At 39.0% G+C, this 18641-nt stretch overlaps 1 protein-coding gene across 2 annotated transcripts in view; it reads left to right on the forward strand.

Moving 5' to 3' along the window:
- The first annotated feature begins 1243 nt into the window (after positions 1 to 1243).
- LOC122834493 (retinoic acid receptor gamma-A-like) overlaps positions 1244 to 18641 on the forward strand; it is a 48157-nt gene continuing 30759 nt past the window's right edge. The window contains exons 1-2 of one of the 2 annotated variants that reach the window (XM_044122984.1): positions 1244 to 1438; positions 16898 to 17273. In XM_044122984.1, the coding sequence (XP_043978919.1) occupies positions 17078 to 17273 (196 nt within the window). In that variant the 5' untranslated portion in view covers positions 1244 to 1438; positions 16898 to 17077. The remainder of the gene's footprint in view (positions 1439 to 16897; positions 17274 to 18641) is intronic. The other variant, XM_044122985.1, reaches the window with a different exon arrangement.

Here is an 18641-nt window from a genome sequence, read left to right on the forward strand (position 1 = left end):
TCTTTGGTATTTCTTCAGTACAGACAACAAACTGAATGGAAACAACTTGATTTTTACGTGCTGCCAAATCCAAAGGGCCTACAGATAAGATTTAAAACAGGTTCTTATTTACCTGTTATATGTTGATACAATACTGGCTCATCCTCTGAATTTACCTGACCAGACAAAATGAAAGGTAAGGAAAAATGTAAATGCATTATCTCATCTCTTGTTTCCAGTATAGGCCGCCTGCACCTCTACAGTAATTTGCTGGATGGCTTTGCAGTTTGTTTCCTTGTTGCTGAGGCTGGTCAGATAGACGGCAGACAGATTTATCTCTGACATGAGGAGGCAGCGAGCTTTACCCTCCAAGGGCCCACTGGCCAGGTTTGATCTCATCACGGATCAAATGGTGCTCCATTAAATGTTTCCTCACCAGAAAAGCACAGGGTTGATTTGCTTAGGAAAATCCTGTAGGAGGAAAAAGAGTCCTCTGAATGAATGTGAAGCTGTTGAAACTGAAAGGAGAAAATCCCTATGTGCTTTTCAAGCCAGGCACAATGGAAAGTAACATTTAGTCATTTGCATTTCAGCGAAATGCAGAAAATATATATTTCTCCATAGGTTTGAGTGAAAGTCCCTCAACATTTTGTAAAGCTCTTGCAGGTACAAGTTGTTTTTTTTATGGAAAAGTTTGGATCAGAGTGTTAGTGCTGAGCATTTTCATGTCACAATGAGGCGTTTGAATGGCCTGATTCCTTTATCCCTCAGGTTAGACAGTCACAGTCCAAAAGTCAAGGCACGAAGGAATGGAACGAAAGCTATGGGCTGATACTGATACCCCCAAAGGTGTGCACCACTTGCCAGATGTGTGTTTGTGTATGTCAGGGAGTTAATCGCTGTTTCATGACATGCATGTACAAGCCAGCCTATCCTCGGGTGATGAGCAGGAAAAGACACAAACTCAGAGGCTGAAAGCAAACAGTTTGCTGTGCATTAAAAATCCCACTCACCAGCGTTGACTGACAGTGCATTTCAGATGGACCGAAGGTAAGGAGTGACTTTGAGACAAAGAAAGCGAAGCGGGTGGGGGTTGAGGGGGCAGCAAGTTGAAACCTAAGCTCTCTGAACCCTGTTTTCCCTGCCTTCGGGCATTCTGTGGCTGGTAAAAATATGTGCTGTATATTTGAAGTGTTATATCACGTGACAAAGGCAGGGTTTGTGAATCAAAGTACACAACGATTTCAAGAGGAGGGAAAAAGACAGAGGGAAAGAGAAAGAGGGTGTACGCTGGTGAGACGACGAGAGAGTCGGGAGAAGCAGAGAGGGAGGTGGAATGCAACAGGCTGAGGTCTGTTGTCGCTGTGAGACGGACTTCTGACTGACGAACTCGACCACGGCGCCGCGTTTCAAACTCCCTTCTACACTGACTCTCTGAGGCATTCACATCCAACATCTGGTACGTTCACTCTTTGCTCCTATGGCTTCCTGATAACTTTTAGTCTGTTGGCGGTTTTCGAGAGAAGAAGACGACAGGCAGAGGACATGTCAGAGCATGAGTGAGAAGTGTTCCTCTTGTCCCTCTCCCTTCTCTCTTTCTGTGTGTGAGTCAGTGTGTGTTTGTGGGACACCATGAGGGGGGAGACTGAGTTTCTCGAGGACAGCTTTAATTGAGAACAGAGGTTTGGAGAGGAGTATAAAGAACAACAGAAAGAGAGTAAAAGCTCATCAGAACTACGGCATGATGATGATGAATACTTTGTATTTGTTTGCCCTGTTTATGAGTGGGGAAACTCCTTTTTACTGCAGATTTTTAAATAAACAAGATAAAACGAAGGGAAATAAGACGAGTTAGTCTCTCATCCACAAAAAGCAAACCATTTTCCTCTGTGGCGAACAGCAGGCTTGCTCAGCTTTGAGGCCATTTCAATTTGTTTTCCTGCAGCAGACGAAGACGCTGCTGCAACCTGAAGGCTCTCAACCGCCAAACCGACTGTCAAAGTTGATTGGTCACTCCATCAACATCACAATGATTGAGTATGTCTAGTCTACCTTAGTTTCAGGATGATCCCTCACCCTGACCCCCTCCCCACTCACTCTGTCGGATGTCATAAGGCGATCTGCTGTCTGATCATTGCTGCTGCTTTGCATCATGTGTGAAAATAAACTAGGTGACCCTCTCGCATTGAAACACGAGCTCTTTTTATACAGACTGAATCACTTCAAATAGCAGCCTTTGTGCGAGATGTGGTGTATGACTACAAATGTGCTGCTTGATTGATGATAATGATTAAGATGTCATTTGCATGCCAAGTGCTTCCTCTGCGATCTTATTTCTGGATTTCAGAGCTGCGTTTGACACAGTTCATCACAATCCGCAGCTTGAAACACTGGGAAAGTGTGTTGAGACTGTCTGGTACTTTGGTGAATTGGGCCGGATCTTATTTGGAAATACTTTTTGTCACTTGGTATTCTGAGCAAACAATGATCACATGTGGGGTTCCTCAAGGTTTCGTTCTCAGGAAAGTTTTCATTTGGCATCTATGTGATGGCCTTAGTTCAGACCAAGTAATGTTAAGGCATCGCTCACAAAATCTATGCTGATGACAGTTGACTGTATTTCTGTTCCACAACATGACAACAGTTCATTACATTTACTAAAACAGAACGTGCAAAGGAATCAAAGAGTGGTTGAGCTAGCATTTCCGCCAGCTTAATGCAGATAAAACTAAATATTTTTGTCCTAATAATGGAAGCCCAGAACGCAGCACCCAACTGGACTCAGTGAGGCTGAAGACCACAGACAATGAAAGATGTCGTTATGGACTCTGATGTTTATTTCTACATCTAAATCTGTTACTAAATCAGCTTCCTACAATCTTAAACGTTACAAGAAAAAAAAAATCCTGTCAAAAGAGACAAAACAAGACATTGAAGGTTTTTATTTTGAGTTGGTTTTATTATTGTGTAAAACTACTAATAAAGCAGCTGGACGCCATCTAAATATTTCCTCTAGAAACCTTTGCATGGTTTTGAACCTAAATCCTTTTCAAAATTGCTGGTCAAGTACACACAACTTACGGTAAATCACCAGATTTCTGCCCAATCGGGGCTCCCAGGAGAAGAAGAGAGCAACCGGTTTTTAAGCTCCTTCGCACTCAAACTACAGAAACTATTGACTCCTTCAAATTAGGACGGAAAACACCACTCTTTACCCCAACTTTCCCATACGGACCAAAGACTATTTTATCGGTTCATTTTATTTTTCATTTTAAGGTTTCTCTCTTTTTACATGACTCTTCAGTTTTACTATTATTCTTTTAATTTATCCCATGACTTTGAGTTTCTTTACCTTTATTATTTTATTTTTCTGTTAATATTCTTAGCTTTCCGCATCAGTCGGCTAACATTAAGTTGATGAGTGCTCAATCAGACCCATGGTAACTCGAGGCCTGGCCGCCGGTCGGTCTCGCAAACTCTTGACAGATCGGTTCCAGATTAATTTTCCTTGATGTCTGGAGGAATGTTCATCAGCATGTCACAGGGAAAAGTGCATGAGTCTGCAAGAAGGGGAAAAAAACAAGTGGGTGTGAACAATGTATCATACAGTATATCAGAATCACATTGTAAACATGCTTTCCGTGGCATGGCCATTTCTGTAGAGTACCAGCTACTGAATGGATTAAGTGTAGCTACATTTTTAAGTTTTCCTTTTAGTTTCATTTATGCAGAGAACTGTTGGAACATCTTGTATGTGTGGTTGCATAGTCATGTGTTGGGGTGTGCTAACTTCTTTAACTGCGCTCCAATCTCATCTTTGTTCTCTTCACTTTTGAAGAATGACAGCCCCTCAGGCTGAGAGCGATGTCTGGCTCTTCTCTGTCTTTCCCTTCTTCTTTTCCCTCTGTCTCACTGCCATATATATATATATATATATATATATATATATATATATATATATATATATATATATATATATATATGTATATATATATATATATATATATATATATATATATATATATATATATATATAAAATAAAAAGTGGGAGCAAATTCTTCACTCTTTTCTTGTGCGTGTCAGCTGAGTTTCATTTTGTATGGGTTTGTTCTTTCAGTTGCTACTTTCAAGACGAAGATGCAGCCATTTGCTGCTCATTTCGGAGAGCGGAGGGCATCAGTTGTTTCTGTTCTGCACCATTGTCTGCTGAATTATTTTTGATGGATTTGTTTGGAGTCGTGTACTGGTCATGCTTTGGTTTGATGCCTTTGGAGATTTGAAAGTCACTTTGTGACATTTACTGTTGCTCTCCTGCAGTTTCTTAAACTGAATGCTGAAAAAGCCTCAGTGTCTACAGAGCGCTTCAGTGTTATTAATCATGTCCTGAGGGCTGTGCCTGAGTAAAAGCAACTAGTCCTTTTTAGCACAGTTTAAACCACTCTGAGGACAAACAACCTCAGAGTGGTGATGATGGGGGATATTTGACTTTAATGCTAAATGAAAAGTGTCCCACTGAACGCCTGGATCAGATGTGACCTGCACAGCCTGAAGCGACAGGCCGTGACCCCAGATCCGACCTGGAGACCTTTAGCAGACCAAAGGGTAGCCTCTTTATAATGACAACATTATGTGTCCTATTAAACATTACTGCTATTGTCAACCTCATTTGCACCAGTGACACAGAATCTCGGTGTTGGTCGTGTTTCAGTTTTGCCTTTTAACACATTTCAGTTTTGGTTGTTTTATATGCCACACTTTTTTGGGAAATAATAAAAAAAAAAGGGACATCTAGTGCAGACAGACTCTATTCCAACTAAAAAGAACCTCTGCCACAACAACATGTGTCTATTTACGCCCACTTTGTTTCAGGAAGCAGAAAGGAATCATCTGCCATGGGATGTTTCGTGCCGATCTGGTAACAATTTGTACCTGTTTACCTTGAAAGGATTCATCTGTTGCAGAACTTTTCGTCAATTCATAACTATTCATAAACTTTCAGGAAAAGAAACGGAAGTGTCTGAATTGAAACATGTTTGTACCAAGCATGTTGTGTGTAAATATACACACGGATACATGCTTGAACTAACCATGTATCAACCTTTTCAACTATTTTCAGGCTGTTTTAGAATAGATGGAAAGATTTTGTTCCTCCATGGGAAATTCTAGTGTTACAGCAGCAATGGAAGGACAGAGATACACACACAGATTAGTAATAATAATACAACAACAACAACAGAAAAACTCAAGCACAACACAGGAAAAACTATACACTTATTCTTAGCTTTCACTTTAAAAAGTGTTTCATTGTTTTTCAGCCACTGGTACAAGCACAACAGAAGAAATTATAGTCAGCTAACTAGCAAGGTAAATTTAAGTGTGTAATAAAAAGGAGTTTAGTGATTTGTATGCGACTGTTTTAATGACCTACAAGTTAAAAGTTCAAATAAACAAGAATGTTTTCACTTGTTAAAGTCGGCTGCCTTGGGTTTTAAGGTCAGAGTTGGTAAGAAGCCCTCATCTTTACCATTTGAAAAGAACAGAAATGTTTTCCACTTCCAACTTTTAAGTTTAAAGTAAAACTGGTGCATAAACTCACTAGGTATGTTGGCAGGTACTCCTTACAGCTGCTCGTCAAACACAAAATCAGCCGATCACATGGCGACAACTCGACGCGTTTAAGCATCTAGTTATGGTGAAAACGACTTACTAAAGTTCAAACGGAGTGATGATGTCTCCGAAAAGGGATTTAGATTTGAACATGACACAGTCTCAGTAGGACTGTTGAGTGGATAAAAATGATAATCAGAGAGCAAAGTGATTCAAATTAAAGAAAGGCAACAATAGATTGAATAACCACTCAATACAACCAAGACATTGAGCCTTTAAACAAATGGTCTACAGAAGAAGACCACCTGCTACAGTTTACACATGCTCATTAAAATTAGACAATAGGACACTGGAGGAATGGTGCCTGGTCCAATGAGTCTCATTTTCCACTGGAGCGTTTAAGAAACATATGATCAAAATTTGCAGCACGTCACAATTACTGCAGCCCCAAAAAGACCAAAGAATGTTTACATCTATTCTTTCACGCTTTTATACTATGACACAGTGAACTGGCTAAGCCCAAATAACACACTGTTTCCAATTATTGTGATGGTTAGAAAGTGGTACATGCTATGAAAAGGTTTGATAAAGACTAATTTGAAATATTTGTTCCAAATGATTATAGTCCATATAATGGATAAATTTGGTCATACGTGTTTCCAAACAATGATGGAGTAATTTTGGTTTCAGTGGAAGTCATAATAACTCAATACTCACAAACAGGTTTGAGAAGCATAATTAATCAAAAGAAAATATGATATGAAGCCTTCAGAAAAAAATACAGTCAAATTAAAGTAGGTTGGGATGGAAAAATGGAACCACTTGAACCGGTTTTTCCATTGTTAGTCCATTTGATCACACAACTAAAATTTATTCAGCTTTTTGCAAAGTGCAGATAGTGCTCTAGTATTCATGTTGACCTTCCTGCAATCATTTGGATGAGCTGTGGTTTTATTTATCTTTTTTTGTGTTTTTAGACACCATTTGTTGAGCTAAAATTTAATCTCTAAACTTGATTTATGACTCACAGGTGCTGCACCTACACATTCAGATGAAGCCCAATGGCTGAAATTTTATTGTACTAATGCTAATATCATCAGTCTATCTTTAAAAAAAAAATCCCCAAATTTGTAGTTGAATCTGAACAAAAAAAATAAAAAAATAAAAAATAAATAACTTTTGCTTTACTGAAAGCATTTATTTCCGGATTTTGATTGAAACAAGATATCTTCTTCAGCTAATTTCTACGTAAAAAATATATCCTTCCAAAATGTGGTTTCAATTTGAGTCATTAGCTTAGTCCTTCTTGAATTTCTCTCAATGCCCTAAAAGCTCCACAAAGGTGGTTAGATCATGTCAGCTGCAAGATGTTTCAATAAGATGGATTCGTGGTAACAATTTCTTAACACGTTTTTAAGCAATAATGCCCAGAAAACATATCAAATGTTGTTTCCCGTCCTAATACTCTGTGTGGATATTCTCGACTGAGCTAACAACGTAATTACATTCATAAATTAAAAACGTCTTCACGGCAGCCAAAAACATTTTGCGGCTGTATGAAGGCTGTCAGAAACTGATGCTTTATCGCCAAGTTGTATTTGCGCTTTTCAAAAGACATTTTTTGCATGTCAGTTTGACATGAAATATATAGCATGGTCATTTGTTGGAAAATCTAATTATGTTGTTTGCGGGTGATGGTGCCTGTTTTTTTTTTTATTTTTATTTTTTCTTCGTCTGGTGTTTGTGTGTTCGTACTTGCACTTTCTCCTCGGGGTGTTCAGCGCAGCTCATCTTTAACTGCATTCTCCAAGAATAAGACTCAACTTTGGGTTTTTAGTTTACTGGTATTTTCCCCTCCTAGAATAATTTTTTTTTTTTTTCAGTTGGGACTTTTTTCTTTTTATTTTTCACCGCACTAAATGTTGTTCGCCCTTTTTTGTTCCACTCTGTCTCGGTAGATATTTACTAGAACTTCATGTCCTACAAAACCACACACATTCTTTTATTCCCCGCCACAAAGCAGATAACTCCTCAATGGCCTTTCAGTAGATCTTTAAACAAAAGAGGCTGAGTGCATAAAATGCAGACTGCCAATAAGGAAAAAGCCTTTATGAAAAGAAATAGAATGACATAGAAGCAAACCATTTATATTTTCATAGGAAAACTTGTTCTTTGCTTCATTTAGAAAATGTGGACGCTCTACCTCAATGAAGTTCACTGGAAAGTTGTAATCAACTCTGCGGGGCCACATCTCTGCCAGCAGTAAAATGTCTTACACATTCCTCTTGCTCCATCTTTAATTGCTCAATATTTGGAAGCGTGGCTAAGACGAACTGAATGACTGCGTTCACTTCCTCCGCTGCTGTTGCCAAACTGCAACCACTATCAGACTACAGTTCTAAAACATCATGCAAAAAAAGACGTCAATCGTTCGCAACTCCTCCTTCTGCTTCCTGATTGGTCCAGTTGAAGCTAAACTGGAGAAATTGACCTCAATGGGAGAAATCGCACATGGAGCACTGAAGAGAGATGACCGGGCTAAAACTATAGGAAGATATTTATATTTCCCAATAGATTTATGTCATAGCGCAAGATTATTTTTTAGCTGAGAGAAGAAATTTTCTTTTGCTGTTGATGTTGTTTTTTAAGATTGTGTTTAAGGACTAACGCCATGTTTTAGGCAAAAACAAAACCAGACACTTTGGCTCAGTTGTACTCATCCCAAACCTCAAAAGGAGTTTAGAACCAGAGTCAAGGATCAGATATTATTAAACATGTGCTAATCTGAATTTTGGGACTGATTTCACTTTGTTTATCGACATCTGATTTAACAACATGCAAAATATTCTCTGTTGTGGTCAGTATTTATTTACATCGAGAGAGAGAGAGAGAGGAGTCGCTGGATGAAATATTTTACCAATATTTTAGACAAAGACAAAAACATTATAGAGCTCTTTGGAAATGGCCTTTAGCAGCATGTTTTAGTACTCTGTTGCAGTAAGCGTTGCTAAAACTGCAGTCTTTGTGTGTGTATTCAAGAGAGCATTGATCCTTACTTTAACTCTCTTCCACTATTTCCTAATTTAGCATAAAATCTCAAAAGCATAAAACGGTACAACTTTCTTTCACAGCTTTGATGAACCACATCAGTTTTACCAATTGCTGTGTGTGGAAAGTAGCTACTGGCTGTCCTAAAAGTCACTAAAAGTCACTAAATGAAGTTATTACCTAAATTGCGTAAATGGCCATGTGTATGTAATTGTAATGCACACAATAATAGAGGTTTTCTTAAATGTTGGACTTCCTTGTCCTTTATTCAGAGCTGGACTGAATCAACTGACCCAAAAAGACTCTGGTGGAGTTTTTTGTTATTGCTGCTCTTGCTGATTATCATGAACAGTAACAATGATAATTTGACTTTCAGACTTTGACTTTCATGTTAAAGTCTCCAACAAGAGTAGAAAAACGTAACCTTTTATATATATGGTCATTGGGACGGTCTGAATATTTGTTACATATGTCGACATAGTTGCCATGCTTCCAACAATGACACACAGACATGCCTCACGTGCCATTTCTGAAGAAAATACTGTTTTCTTATAAACAGCTGTACTGAACCGGCTGCTATTGTGGGGACTGATTGGGAAAAGATTACATTTCACAGTTTGCTAATCAGATGGTCACTGGTCTGGGTGGAACAAGTTGAAAATATAAGGCTCTGTTTATTTGTGTTTGCATTTTCAAGGATAAAACCAGTATATGTGCATGTCTATGAGGCTTTATATAAATACCAGTCAGAAATGTGAAACAAGCAGTGAACCAGCAGAAGGTCTTCTGAACTTGATCTTTTTGCCACCTCTTTGAACCTCCAGCATTACATAAACAGCCTCTTTTTGTTTTTTGTTTTTTTTGTCCAGTTTATCCTCTGTTCTCGTATGAAGCATGTTTTCAGCTAAAGTTGAATTCCTTTCAAATTTCCCCTAAGCTTTGCCAAAACCCCAACATTTACCTCACACACAGCTAAACGCATGTTAGTTTGATGGAACTAAAAAGAGTGAAGTGATAAAAAAGACTTCAGCCAAAATCTTTGAAATATGAAGCAGTGGTTGGGTTTCGGGACAGAGTAGAGAGAGTGATGCATTTAAAAAAATAAAGTACGTCTATTCAAAGCCGCCCTTACCAGGATAAACACAGCTTGAGTAAAAGTAGCAATGTTGCAGCAATAAAACCAAGAACTCTTCAAACAGTAGCCTGGATGCCTTTCAAATTTTATTTCCCAGGATGATACAATGATTCAGAGAAGAAAAAAAAAAAAAAGAATAACTCATTCATTGGAAAACATTTTGAATACTCTAATCAAAGATTGAAGGGATGTTTCTGGTAAGATTGGTCAGCCAAAAATGTTATTCAAGTAGCACTACTTAAAAATGTTAGATCACAAACAATAAAAGGTAGTAGAGCAAAGAAAAATTAACCAAGAGTAAAAACGTATTTGGTAAACAAATTACAGAACTACCAAGTAACTACTTGATCATAATATCAGATTTATGTTTTGAGCAAAATTAAAGAAATCGCACACAAATAAAAGTCAGTAAATCATAACAATCATTACAAAATGGGTGCAAACAAAAGACAAATGCTCATATTTATTTCTCAAATTATTTTGAGAATGTGTTATTTGTTATAATTGCTAAAATATTCCATTTAAAACATGTATCAATTGTCTGTGCAATTGGGTGAAAGTATAGCAAGAAAAAAACTTAGTGCCAAAATAGCATCAGAGATCAGTCTGACATTATGTGGTTCATGCAGACACACTTCTGTTTGAGAGGCAAGATCTGAACTACTGAACTCATAGGGACAAGTAGAGCAGTCGGGTCACAGCAGAGAGGAGAAATGGATCTGACGAACTACTCACGAATCTGACAGGCTCTGACGCTGTGGCAGTGATTACCGGACCAGAACCAGGCAACAGGCTGCAAATGTGTGGGGAAAGGTAAGGTCAAAATAAAACTGAAGAGATCTGACAGGGGAATGAAAGAGAACAAATACAAGAAACAAAGAAACAAGAGCACAAACAGGAACTACTGAATGAAGCTCAAGAATAAACCAATGTGGATGGAGAGCAGAATAAAATAAGACTAGAGAGCAAAATTACTGAACCACAAAATAAAAACTGTAGTGGTTAACAAATCTACTGTCTGACTAATCAGGACATAACCTGAGCAAAGGATTATTTTATTGATTTATAAATAATTAAGTGTATCTCCAGAGTGAAAACCAACTAACTCATTTTTAAGTTAATATTTTGTAACAAGTTCAAGATTGTTCGACTCAGTTTTTCTGAAACTTTAATCTCCTATCCTCCTTTTCCCAGAAAAAGATTCTTCACACGCTCCACAATATTTCTTCCCCTGAACACAAGAGGAAAGAGGCAAAAAAAAAAAAGAGCTGATAGTTTTTCATTCATATAAATACCCAGAACTAGAAAAAACAGAAAAGTGACTCCCAGAATGAGAAAATTTGACTCTGAGATAAATTATGGAACTCACTTGTTAAAGTCTATAAAGATTATCTGGAAACATTAAATCAAACTTTGGTTTGCACAAACTTTATATTCAAACCAAAATGGAAGTCCTTAAGCACTTATTATTTCTTAGCGTCTCTGTCATCAGAGTCTGTAAATGTTTTATTTATGACCGGCACCGCTGTTTGCTACAAACTGAAAACTGAAACTGGAAAACATGGCCTTCTTCTTTCGACTTGAATGAGACACTCTAGTTTGTGGAAAATTATATAATCTTTAAAATATGTAATAAAACTTACTTTTCTTTCAAGACACTCTAAATTAGCTCTTGCTTGATGTAGTTTTTACATGAAACGACTCATTTTCTTGTTCTCTGTACTTGTAGTGTTGTTGAATAAAACTGAAAAATAATGAGCTGCAGTTTTGTTCTGTTAGAACAAATTAATTACACAAATGATTAGCTACAAAGACAGATTGAGGCCAATTCTCTTTTTATCAGTGCAGAAGTTCCTCCTCAAATTTCACAAATGCTGTTTTATTTTTTGGGGAGATTTAAAAATTACCAACTTAGATCCCAAATATGTCAACAAAGCTTCATGTGAAGTGCATGAACTCAGACTGCATTTTGCTTCTTGATCCCTGTGATCAATAAGTGTGAACTCAAATGGTCTGATAAAAAAACATATTTGTTATGATCAGGTCAGTTATTGTGAGTCTTAGCTTGTATATAATTTAAATGTGATAAATTATTAGTAGAGATTCAAAGATGGAAAATAAAAGAAAAACACAAAAGACCCTGAGAACGTTTATGAAAATGTCAGTCAAGATTCCTTTAATAGATTAAGAGACTCTGACTCCTTGGTTATGAGTTGAGATGTTTTGCAGAATGCTGCAGGATTTCGTTCGATGTGTTAATCCTGGCAAAGATGGACAGAAAGAAAAGAAATGGTCCAGAGCTCAGTTTGTTGAGGTAGCGTGCTGAAAAGCTGAGAGATGACCTATCTTAGTGTGGACAAGTCGTTGGACAACACTCTTATTTCCGTTTTAATGTCTGCAATCTGACCGTGGTTGAGTTCCTCACTATTATATCTGGAAGAACTAACTACATCCAGTGATTTTGATTTTGGCAGGTTTGACTAAATTACATCAACTAAAGCATGAAGAATTCATGTTAGTATGTGTCTTTGAGGGGCTGCACAGTGACGCAGTTGGTAGAGCTGCTGCCTTGCAGCAAGAAGGTCCTGGGTTCGATTCCCGGCCCGGGGTCTTTCTGCATGGAGTTTTCATGTTCTCCCTGTGCATGCGTGGGTTCTCTCCGGGTTCTCCGGCTTCCTCCCACAGTCCAAAGGTTGTGTGTCTTGTATGTCTCTGTGTTGCCCTGCAACAGACTGGCGACCTGTCCAGGGTGAACCCCGCCTCTCGCCCGGAACGTAGCTGGAGATAGGAACCAGCAACCCTCCCGACCCCATTAGGGGCAAGGGTGAACAGAAAATGGATGGATGGATGGATGGATGTATCTCATTTACTCTATATTTAGGGTCAGAAAAGAATAGAGCTGCAAGAAAAAGAGCCTGTAAGTGTGGGCACTGTATGAAGAGACTTGGTAGGGCAGAAAGGAGTAGAAGCAGCCGTTGTTTTTACATTGGATCTTATTTTATTAGTCTGGGGAAAGAGAACGTCACTTATGAGTGTGTAAGTGCGTGTGCGTGTTAGCTGTACCAGGACCAGGTGACCCAGTTTGACCCGACCCAGCAAGGTCTCATAAAAGCAGCATTGAGGCTTGGAGGCCCAGCGACACAGCGCTGCTTTTGTTGCCCGGCCCAAGGTGTATTCCCCCTGGAGGTAATGAGGGGTGGGGGGCGAGTAACACCCCAGCAAAAGGCAGAAACCTCTGCGTAGTGTGAGTGCTCATTAATTCTCAGTTTATTAGCAAAAATAAAATAGTTTCTATGTACGTTTTTAATGGCTTTGCTCACCATCCACTTTCTCCCTCCACCATTAAACACAATTAACTCTTTCTCCTATTAGTTTCCCGTTTCATTAACTCCACGTCTTTCATCAGCTTGCCAGATGTTTAAAACGGCCTCCTGTTTCACTACTTTTCCTGACAAGCCTCACCATCTTCCTCTTTCTTTCCAGCGCACTATTTTTTTCCCCCCTCATGTCAGTTTTTTTTTTTTTTTTTCATACATCTGGTTTTCATACCACATATTTTTGCTCTTTGAATTTTGATTGGTTAAAGAGTATTCTTGAAGTCGCTGCATCTGCAGTCGGATCCTCGGTCCTGTATTTACGGCTTCATTCTTCAAGGTCAATTGCCACTCTCAATGGTCCTTCAGAGTGTGTGAACGTCGTGTGTCCCCCCGCTGATTACTTGCCCACGAGCTCGGTTAAAGTCGCAGAACATCTGCGCGCGCGCCCCTCTCTTCTGCCTACATGTCGGTTCTTGCGTGTGTCTGCGTCCTGCCTTTAGAAGAGGCTTTGCATTGATTGCAAAATGCAGCAGTTCCCAGCAAGCATATGTAATTACGTTTGAAATAACTGCATGCTTCGTCCAGCCTGTGCTTGGCGTTCTTTAATCGTCAAACACTGCAGCTCTTTGTGAAAACAGTTGTGGGGACTCTCCCCGACGGGCCCTCGCAGTGAAGAAAAACCGCAGCGGAGCCAAGCCGCTACAGAAAATATGTCAATATGGGAAATATGACTTTAAAAACAACACTCTGGGAGCTGACTTTGTGGATTTTGGTGAGAAACTGCGCTATATACTGTAGGCGCTTTGGCGTGTGTGTGGGAAGACATGACGTGGACGGATTTTACTCTAATAATAGTCACTTAGATGAAAGAAGAGGAGAGAAGTGAAATGTTCTCGGTGATTAGGAACACTTCTCGTCGTAATACGGTTCAGTGAAAAAACACAACACGATGGAAATAAGTTGTTATATTTCAGCTTCTGACCATTTAATCATACACTAGGAGCTGGCAGTCTTTTATTGTGGGGCCAAAAACAAAAATTGTCAGCAGTAGACTGCAATGAAGAATATTTACTACGAGCACAGACATAAAGATGCACTTCTTGTACTTTTTCATGGGATTGAATTCATAGGACACTGTCCTTAGCTGCTCTTTTAAAGGTGCAGCATGTAGCTTTTATAAACAATATGGTTTTTCTTACATATTTGCTAAAGCTATCACTATGTGGTGATAATATAACAACATAATGAGATAGGAACTTAATTTTTTTCCACGGATTTTCTATTGTACATAGTAACAGTTTAAAAAAATATTCTAAATTTTTTTTAATAAAAGTTACATACTGCAGCTTTAAACCAACCCTTTAACATTTAATAAACATTCGCTAACAAAAATGACTTAATCTTTTTTAAACAACTAGTTATCAAAAAAAATTGCTATTTTGCATTTATAAATAATTGAATATTCATTCATTGGCCATGAGGCAAAATGTTATAGTGGGCAGAAAATCAACACTCCTCATTTATCTGACCTACACCAGTACCAGGGTGGAACACGGTGGTGGCAGTGGCATGATATGGGGAGACATTTCTTTGTCAGTGACAGGTAAGCAGGTCAGGACTGCTAGAAAAATGGGCCGAGCTAATAACACAAGGTATAGAGCTAGAAGAAAACCTGGTAGCAATAACTTTACGGAGTGTGAATATATAAATGCACACCACACTTTTCAGAGATTCATTTGGAAAATAATTTCAGAACTTAGATTTATCAAAATATACAGTGCACCTATAATTACATTAAAGTAGAATTTTAATGAAAGTAATTACAGTAAAAGTTTACATGATATAACAAACACTTTGAGTAAAAATGACAGTAACCCCCTGACAACTCCACTGCTGCTATTTTACTGTAAATTCTGGGTGAATTCATCGTAGTGCAGGTGTGATTATCTTTACATTTGAAGTTCATGGGGTGTGAATACTTATTTAAGACACTGTAGGTTTCATCAGGATGCTGTTTTGGGGCAGGACTTACAGTAGTACACCTCATGCATTCAAATAGTTTTGAACAGAAGTAGGACTCCTCACAGAAAATTACTCTGAACCAGAATTCTCCATTCAGTCATTTTACTTCTTACACAACTTCGGGTCAACGCTTCCAAAAGAGTTTCTGCTGTTGCGTAAATCTCGCCTACCTGCTGCCAGTTTTGAGCAAAGCCCTGCACTGGTGGCTCCTGAGGAATTTGTCCCTCTTTTACTACATTTTTAAGCTTTCCTTACTGATTAGTTTAAACTGTGAGGCAAATGGCATTAAGTGATTTGTCATTTGTTAATTATAGTCATGGGTTTTTTTTAACAGCTATCTAATAGTTTTTAACATCTGCACTCAGTCTGAAATCAAGCCTCAATCTGCTGTCAGGGTTAGTCGAGTTTACTGTTTGTGTGAGTCTAATCTGTCGCTAGAGTCAAAAGATTTATGTTTTAGCCTGCACCCATGCATAGACAAGAGAATGTGACCTCATTTTGAAAGAATTGTTTGTTTGTTTGTTTGTTTCTTTAATTCAGCAAAATTTATTTTGCTCATTTGAAATACAACGAACTTAGAGTTATTGAAAGGAAGACATGTGTAAAGCCATTATTCTCTCACACTGCCTCGTATCCACCCTGGGTGTTTGATTCCCATGCAGACCCAAAACAACAAGACATTCTTTGGCCAAGCTGTATTTACCACAGATTCACCACAGAGAGCTTAACCCCACCCACTCATAAATTCACTGAAGGGGGCAGGAGTTACAGAGAAAGATGAAGGAAGTGCTGCACATTAAGCATTTCTGACAGAGTTATAAGCCACAATGTGACTCCTGGGAAACAAACAAAGGAAGATTTAGGAGCAGATGTTCTCATCAGAAAGTTGTCAGCAGAGCAGATGAGGTTGGGCCTGTGTACGATGCGACGATGCTAAGCTAATGTGTGTTTGTTCTAGCGAAGGGTTAAAATTGCCCAAGTTGCGGCTGACTGTTTGTGGGTTGGCTGGCTGGAGTCAGGCTGGCAAATGAAACAGAGGGACCCTTTATGATACACTTCTGCTGATTGAAATCATATGGTATGCCTGAAATCGCTTTTCTAGTCGAAAGATAAAAAAAACAAAAGGCAAAGCAATATTACCCCCCACCATTCCCGCTTGATCTTACTCGTCTTCTTTTGTTCTTAATCTTCTTTGTTTTCGTTTTTCTCTTTTAATATTTCAGCAATGCCTCCAGCCCTGTTCTCAGATATCCTTCATAATCTCTTTCACATGTGAATTACTGAGAATTATTTTACATATCATCAGTGTTTTATGGTTTACAATAGTGTGATTTTAACCTGAACCTACTGTCACAAATTATGATGCTAAGTGCGCACCACTTTCTCTTGGCTGTTTCTTTGTTCAGATGCCTGAACTGAAGCGTTCTCCAATCATTTTTAGAGCTTTGTGTTTTATTTGACTTAACATGCACTACTGCAGTTCCTAATAAAGCTCAGCTATTCCTCAACTGAATCTAATATAAATCGAAACTATATACTGTTAAACGACTGGGGAATTTTAACATACATAATTCCTCAAAAACATTGCTGATCCATTTACAGGTGGAAATTATGACACAATATGTTTTAAATTCAAGGGTTGGCCAGGAAAAATACTCATGTGGTTATTATTCTCTATAAGTAGCTATTTACTTAAACCAGTTACATACACTATTGCATTTGATAAATATTTAACATTTTTCCTACAGAAATTCACCTTCTGGCCTCTATTTGCTTCTTTCTCTACAGCATTCGGACCTGGACAGGACTTTCCTTCCCGCCTCCCTCCTCAGCGTCACTGCAGCCGAACAGAAGAGCAGCCAGCAGCTGAGTGGGGCTGAATGGCACTAACCCGATTCAAACTCGCCACACGTCCCTGACAAAGAAGCTAAAGAGGAAGACAAAGGAAAAAACAACAACAACAACAAGATGAATAAGCAGCCACACTTTTTCACAATGGCAACAAACAGAGAGCACCAAATGCGTCACATGACGGGATTCTCTCGTGCCATGTACCCCTTCACCTTTAACTCCATGAGGGGTCATTCACCCTTTGACCTGCTGGCCAGCAGTCACCTGTTTGGACGTTTTGGAGCGGACCTTCCAAAAGAGATGGCTGCGTTGTGTAAGTAGAAAAATGACTCATCTGGTCTTCCACACCAGCGTTTTCACAGTTTTATTTCTGCACTAGGCATGCAGGGGACACAGCAAACCACGGTTAGATATGGTGATGGCAGCAACATGCTGAGGTTAAGGAGGGTGAAAAATCTTGGAGGCTCAAAAAAGTCGTCGCACTGCGGGAGATGATCATGTTCCTGCAGGACAACAACTTTGGACACGCAGACAGAAACACAACATGTTTAAATCAAAGTTTATTTATTTGCTAGAATGGTCCAACCAAAGTCCAGGTTATCTAATATGATTAACCTTGAGATATTCTGCAGCAAAGAATGGGAAAAAAAATTTTCAGCATGTGCAAAGCTGGTGGGATAATACCCCCAAAAGACTTGTAACTATAATTAAAGCAAAAATGTTTTTGTTTTTTGTTTTTTCCTTCAATGGCACACTTGTCATGTTTATTTGTAAACAACAGCAACAAAAACAATTGTAAATCAAATTGTGAACTTCACAAAGACAAGCACTTGGCCAGAGTTCCTGCCAATCCTTTTCCTTCCTCTTAACTTTTCCTTTTAGTCCTAATAAAACAAAATGAAATCTGCAGTTTTAATGTGACAAAATGTGGAAAAAAAATCAAAGGGATGTGAATACGTTTTGTAAGTATATCACATTGCATTTTAATATATAACACTAGAGCAGTGTTTCCCAACCCTGTTCCTCAAGGCACACTGTCCTACATGTTTTAGAAGTTTCCCTACTTTAATGTACCTGATTCAACTGATTGCAGTTCAACAAACGCCTGTTAATCAGTCATCAATTGAAATCAGCTGGACTGAAGCAAGAAAATACCTAAAACATGCAGGGCAGTGTGCCTTGAGGACCAGGGTTGGGAAACACTGCACTAGAGTATCTGTATGCAGTACTTTGGAGTTCACTGTAAGATGTTCAAATGAAAGAAGGCAAAGTTGGGATGCAAGAAAATCAATTTCTTTTTCCACCCACATGACGAGCCTGTGTGTCGAATGTGTGTCCTGACCGGCTATTTGGGGTGCAGAACAGAGGAAACTCAGGGTCCTCAGGGCAAATGTGTGTCTCTAGTAACGCATTTAATCGAGGAGAGGAGAGGAGAGGAGAGGAGAGGAGAGAGGAGGAGAGGAGAGGGAGAGGAGAGGAGAGGAGAGGGAGAGGAGAGGAGAGGAGAGGAGAGGAGAGGAGAGGAGAGGAGAGGAGGGAGGAGAGGAGAGGAGAGAGGAGAGGAGAGGAGAGAGGAGAGGAGAGGGAGAGGAGAGGAGAGAGAGGGAGAGGAGAGGGAGAGAGAGGAGAGGAGAGGATAGGAGAGGAGAGGAGAGGATAGGAGAGGAGAGGAGAGGAGAGT

Source organism: Gambusia affinis, linkage group LG07, assembly GCF_019740435.1.
Source record: "Gambusia affinis linkage group LG07, SWU_Gaff_1.0, whole genome shotgun sequence".
Classification (NCBI taxonomy): Eukaryota; Metazoa; Chordata; class Actinopteri; order Cyprinodontiformes; family Poeciliidae; genus Gambusia; species Gambusia affinis.